General features: G+C 34.9%; 1 protein-coding gene across 1 annotated transcript; it reads right to left on the bottom strand.

Moving 5' to 3' along the window:
• Nucleotides 1–2,441: 2,441 nt before the first annotated feature.
• Nucleotides 2,442–6,287, bottom strand: LOC138309545 (two pore potassium channel protein sup-9-like). Its single transcript, XM_069250774.1, has 2 exons — nt 5,287–6,287; nt 2,442–3,374 (listed from the first exon to the last, which is right to left on the bottom strand). The coding sequence occupies exons 1-2, from the start codon at nt 5,567–5,569 to the stop codon at nt 2,563–2,565; spliced, it is 1,095 nt and encodes a 364-aa protein (XP_069106875.1). The 5' UTR covers nt 5,570–6,287; the 3' UTR covers nt 2,442–2,562.
• Between the last annotated feature and the right edge of the window lie 529 nt (nt 6,288–6,816).

Here is a 6,816-nt window from a genome sequence, read left to right as displayed (position 1 = left end):
AGGCAGTAAACATGTACGACATCTGCTTTATCCCCGACATATTGCATCTTACAGACATTAAATATTTCACCAGATCTTAAAAGTCCCGCGATATCGCGTAATTTTCCCCGAAAATAACCGGCTATGACGTATAAACGATCAGTCAGTGTATAAAACCTGCTTTATACCGACATATTACAGATTACAGACATTAAATAATTCACCAGACCAACATACTTGTTACACAATACAATATGTTGATATGTTATTGACTCCATCTACATTTCAGACCGTTTGATCTTATCGGAACCCAGACACATGTTGCTTCCTCCAGAGGAGCAGATGGTCACAGCAATCAATACAAGTGTTCGCCGTATGATATTTATCTGTATGACATCTATCATCCAACAGCTTAGTCGATGATGATACTTAAAATACTATCACTTCATATTTGATACAGAAATTAGTTATGGCGAATTTTAAAGCTGACACGTAAATATCTCAGTAAACAGATTAATGAGGGCAGATTTAGACACAAGTTTTTGTAATTAAATATCATCTACTCGAATAAAAGGTCATTCAGGGATTCAAGTTATATGTGACGTATTGTTCATGCTCACGAATCAAGAAGAACGTTTGATATGTTGTTCACTACCAAAAATTACCAACATTTTGAGAATTACTATACTTGTGATGCCTTGGTTTTAAGTGTACAAGTACAAATAAGAACTGAAATTGATTTTTGGAAGTACTGCCAAAGCTAAATATATTAACAAAATGCGTACTAAGTACATACGGTTAGCCATATGAAGCCAAGTTGTGGTCTAAAAGTTCATTTAACATTTTGACAGTATTTGAAGTAATTTTAAAGTTACTTCTGCAGATATGTTTCCATTATAACATGTACATAAAAACAAGAATTTTACAATACATAAATTTTGTGTTGTAATTAATATTTAAAATACATCATACATGTTTCTGGGAGAGGGCTTATATAGGCATAACCTGCTGCCCAATCCCTATTTATTAAAATGATTAAACAAAAATATTTTGAAATGAAATACATATTTCTCTGTCCATTTGAATGATTTGCACCGCATAATTAATAAAATCTGGTGATTTTTCGATAGACTATTGAAGAAAAAATAACATGTCAAAATTTTCGCCTAGTTACGGCACATATAACTTAACAAGAAACAATAAACTCCAAGTAGCTTATATTCACTTTTTCAGACCTAACAACCTTACATTGAGATTAAATTTTCACGCCTTATAGCTTGAAAGCTTTATTGTTCTTGTAGTTAAAACATTTTCGTGGCTATTTATTTTCGCGAATTCTTATCGAACGCGAACTATAAGAGAAAAATCGCAAGCGAAAAAAAATAAGTTTGATGATTGTGTCGTAGACGAGATAAAGCAGATAGCTGATTCATTTCCTCCATGTGTATTTTATAAATACATGTATATGTGTAATTACCAGTACCAAAAACACCCCTAAAGAGAAGTTCACGTTTACTGATATTTTATCCCCTCAATATGTATTTTTCAAATAGCTCTATATGTGTAATTCCCAGTGTCGATAAATCTCCCTACAATGAAACTTTACTGATATTATATTTTCCTTATGTATTATAAATAGCTCTATATGTGAAATTAGTGTCGACAATCACCCTATAATGACGCACGTTCACTGATATTATATTTGCCATATGTATTTTATAAATAGATCTACATTTGTGTATATGTGTAATTAGTGTCGACAATCACCCTATAATGACGCACGTTTACTGATATTATATTTTCCTTATGTATTATAAATAGCTCTATATGTGTAATTAGTGTCGACAATCACCCTATAATGACGCACGTTTACTGATATTATATTTTCCTTATGTATTATAAATAGCTCTATATGTGAAATTAGTGTCGACAATCACCTTACAATGACGCACGTTTACTGATATTATATTTTCCTTATGTATTATAAATAGATCTTTATGTGTAATTAGTGTCGACAATCACCTTATAATGACGCACGTTTACTGATATTATATTTTCCTTATGTATTTTATAAATAGATCTTTGTGTATATGTGTAATTAGTGTCGACAATCACCCTATAATGACGCACGTTTACTGATATTATATTTTCCTTATGTATTTTATAAATAGATCTACATTATGTGTAATTAGTGTCGACAATCACCCTATAATGACGCACGTTTACTGATATTATGTTTGCCATATGTATTTTATAAATAGATCTACATTTGTGTATATGTGTAATTAGTGTCGACAATCACCCTATAATGACGCACGTTTACTGATATTATATTTTCCTTATGTATTATAAATAGCTCTATATGTGTAATTAGTGTCGACAATCACCCTATAATGACGCACGTTTACTGATATTATATTTTCCTTGTGTATATGTATTTTATAAATAGATTATAAATATATCTTTATGTGTAATTAGTGTCGACAATCACCCTATAATGACGCACGTTTACTGATATTATATTTTCCTTATGTATTTTAAAAAACAGATGCGTATGCGTAATTACAAGTGTCTAAAATATCCCTATAATGAAGCCCTTTTATTCCTTTGCCAGTTAAGGAAGGACTCGGTGTCTTCTGACATGGCACTATCCATTTCTTTGGAGTACTCTGGAGCGTTCAGCGCAGACGACCGACTCTTCCTTTTATGTTTATGATTAGCTACAGGGCTTGATGTGTAGACTTTGTCACGTGGAGATGTCCACTTGTAGCACGAGCAGGAACAGACGGATAATGTGTCATTAAACTCTGGACGCTCTTGTGCATTTGATACGACACCGCCATTACCGGTTATGACGTCACCATCTAACCGCACTGCATTCTGGGCGGCTACGGCAGCTTCCATTTCATCCCGACGCTCATCCTCGGTGTTCATTGTCACAAACCGGAGGATTAACAGATTCATGGCCGCAGAGATAACTGTCAACCCGAACAGAATGAAGAGAATACTAAACGCAAAATAATGAGGTTTTTCTTGGACCATGTAATCTTTCTGTAATGCAACAAAATCACCGAATCCGATGGTCGTGAGTGTGATGAAACAGTAGTAAAATGCGTCGATATAATTCCAACCCTCCACGTGAGAAAATGCCAAAGCTCCCGTAGTGATTATGATAGTTGACAAATTCATAGTCACAAAAAATAAATCTGTTTGTGAAACCTCCGAGTTTTTGAACCGGAAACACTTTTTAATCTGTTTTAAAACAAACGTCACGAACGTATTCAATCTCTCGCCGACGCTTTGAAACATGATGATACACAGTGGGATGCCGATCAGAGCATAAAACATACAGAAGGTCTTGCCCCAGATTGTCTTAGGTGTACTGTGGCCATATCCTGCAACAAAATACGGAAAACTCATTTTACAGTTTTAAATCAAATCTGCAATATATTAAACGATCATATTGAATGTTTTTTTTATATGTTTTGGATATATGTAACATAAAACTAGGAGTGTACTCATACATGATAAAAGTGCAAGCACACTTTTGTGTCACATCTCCAAGCATAACATAAATAACTCTATACGAATTAATCCGTCTGTTCGAATTAATCCTTACAAATCGATTCACAATAGATTATAATTATCACTGCAAATGTTAGAAGGGACTCTTTTTTTTAATGAAATCATGGCGCCCTTGTATCAGCCACTTATAGAAGTGATGTTAGGAAAGGCAATGCCAACTACAATTTACTTAGAACTATATTAAAATAAATCTCGATCACTCGATCTACTGTGGATTATCTCATTAAAAGTCAGATATATTGAGAGATTCGTTTTTCTATAAATATGAAATCATTGCGACATTGAATCAGCCAATCAGAAGTGGTGTTACAAACGCCAATGTCATGGTCTTCCTTTATGAACCTGAACCGGAAAAGTAATTATTGAATGAATGTTGTAGTATGGAAAAATCTTAATGATTTCCAAAAATCGATATATTTACATTTACACTCACTTATCACTGTTTTCACTATATATCTACTAACCAACCAAAGTGAAATTTAAATAAATACAAATGTAACGCCAAAAACGTGACTATTATGACGTCAGTAACACCCAAAAGTAACTATTATGACGTGAGTAACCTTCAAAACGTGACTATTATGACGTCACTAATATGACATAACATGGGTTATAAACGGTGTGTTTATCTAATTTAACCAACATTAAATCAGCGATACCAACATGAATACATATCAAATATATTATTGATTCGTTAATAATTCTGAGTTATTATCATGAAATATATGCTTCTAACAATTATGCTGCTTTTGTACATTTTATCCAGACTATTAAGGCCCTTTGTGAAGTAAAATAATCAGTTTGTGTGTTGCCAGCATAATGTACCTTAGTGGGATGACCGTTCGCAAACGTCAAGCTTAGATTTCTACATCTATCCTATTATATTACAAATGGCTAAATTAACAGACATTTATGTGGTTGATCTACGTAAATCATTTACAGTTTACGTCGTTTCTGCAGCTGTATTATTGAGATTCACTGATTTTATATTAAACATCAAATACAAAGATTATGGCCATAATTTCCATGTTAATATATTCAACCATATTGTATTTATTGTGATCTAGATAAGAAAGACATTGGACTGATGGCAAATACTAAGAAAACATAGGACTTTACATTAAACAACGAAAACCGACAATATACGATTCTCAAAATTAATAAAAATGAGGCCTATGTTTTTAAATTACAAAAGTTTTGTCTTCATGAGAAGAATTTCGGGTGCTGTTAACTATTTGAAGTAATTTGTATCCTACAGACGGAATTTTGTAATGATGTCAACGTCTATATAAACGTTTTTCATTCTGTTTTGCACTCATCATACAGGGAGTGGGGTGATGCGCTTGTTATGTGTGTCAGGTGGCATGGTTCAGTGAGATAGCACTATAAACATGGTAAGAGTTCTACTATCACAAAGAGACACAACACAAATATACTGCAGTCTCACAGAACATGTACAATGTACTTCACACTGCTTACATGGGAGACCGTCCTTAAATAAACTTGGCTGTTAAAAGGACGTTAATTTAATCAAACAAACAAACAAACCACCCATATGTTCGTTAAAACCGTGTTTTACTGTATTCCAAAACATCATGTTTAAAATTACAGACATTTATTGTTAGCGGAAACCAATCTACAAAAAACAATGTATTGTGATTATTTTGTTTCTCTGTATCTAGGTAATCTGATCAACTAACAACTTGGAAACAGAACACTTACCTATAACTGCCACCACCACCAGGGAGAAGTAGAGGGCGCCTCCGAACTTCCACTGAATCACCTCCTGGTAAGGACGGGACCTTATAACATTGTCCTTTATGTTTTCGAAGTCCACATCCGAAATGTTGTATTTTGTGAGTATTTCTTTCTCCTCTGCAAACAGACGGCGTCTGTTTTCCAACTCATACTCGGACTCCAGAGCGTCAAACACTGCAGCCCCTATCAACAGGTATGTAAATGTACATACAATCAGAGACAGAGTCCGAACGTTCTGTCTTTTCATCTTAGAAGTTGTGTGAATTTCCCAACGCAAGCAGTTGTACCTTACTTATATTATATAACATTTACCGATGGTATCATAACAGTACGTAAGCTACGGGGAATACTATCATCACTGTTAGTGAAGATTTGTATTCCATTTGGTGAACATGATAATGATAGTGTTCTGTCACTTCATATTCCAAGATATCACATGACCGTTATTTCTATAAGTCAACACTACAGGGAGTTGTATCCAATTTAGCTAACACAACAAGACATAATCCGGAAGTTCTGCCGCGACATACGCCCAAGTGTGGCGGAACAACAATAAACACTGCAGCATATTAAGACCACATCCTCAGGTGCATTAAAGCTAAGACGAATGCTAGCATAAATGTAAAGAGAGAATTTCACACGTCCACGTATCTGGATTGGTAAACATAACAGACTCAACAGGTTGTGTCCGAACCATTCAGCGTCCTCATTATTATCGATGTTCTATTTTCACTTCAACAAAACGAATAGGTTTAGATGGTATCGCCCATCTGTAGACAGCGCTTATGATACCTTGTCAGAAAAACTCAGTTAATTCCGTGTTATTTTGACTAGAACAGCTGGTTTTCCGTTTTTAGACCCCGCGGAGTTATAAAGCATCTGATGAATACATCCTCGTCGGGTTGAGCGTGTCGATATTATACACAACACACCATGTCAGGCTCCATCAGGCAGTGGAGTTCTCTATCATAGCGTCGACTGTAGTAGAGCATGCTTACAGTTTTACTACTCAAGATTTGTCGTAAAGGCGGCACGAACCTTTAAATTACCAACCCATTAACAGTGATTACTCCCCGTAATCACAGCTCCAACCTTGCCGGGTTATAAGTAAGTTTTTATTTTTATTTTTATCACTCGACGAACAAAATTACTACACTCGCATGTCCCTAATGCCTGTCATAACCCACAATAATCAAATCAGATGTCGCGTGCATTAATAGAACCCTTTTAAGGATTTGAACCCCAAATATAGATGTACTAGTACAAAATCGGAGTCGTATCGCAGTCAATTTGCTTTACGTTAAGTCAACAATGGGTGTAATTATTGCCCGAGTATATTAGGAGCTAGTGGTTCCCCGATATGTCAGTCGTGCAATTCCTGTACCGATCTAATATAACATATACATACCCATCCCCTTAGATCGATTGTACAAAAGACCTCGCCAATGTTTAGCCTTCAGCTCCCGCCGATGGTAACAAGCTATTTCATTCATG

The sequence above is a fragment of the Argopecten irradians genome, chromosome 15 (genome assembly GCF_041381155.1).
Source record: "Argopecten irradians isolate NY chromosome 15, Ai_NY, whole genome shotgun sequence".
Lineage (NCBI taxonomy): Eukaryota > Metazoa > Mollusca > Bivalvia > Pectinida > Pectinidae > Argopecten > Argopecten irradians.
Note: the sequence above shows the minus strand (reverse complement) of the source record. Positions and strands in the feature narration are given on the sequence as shown.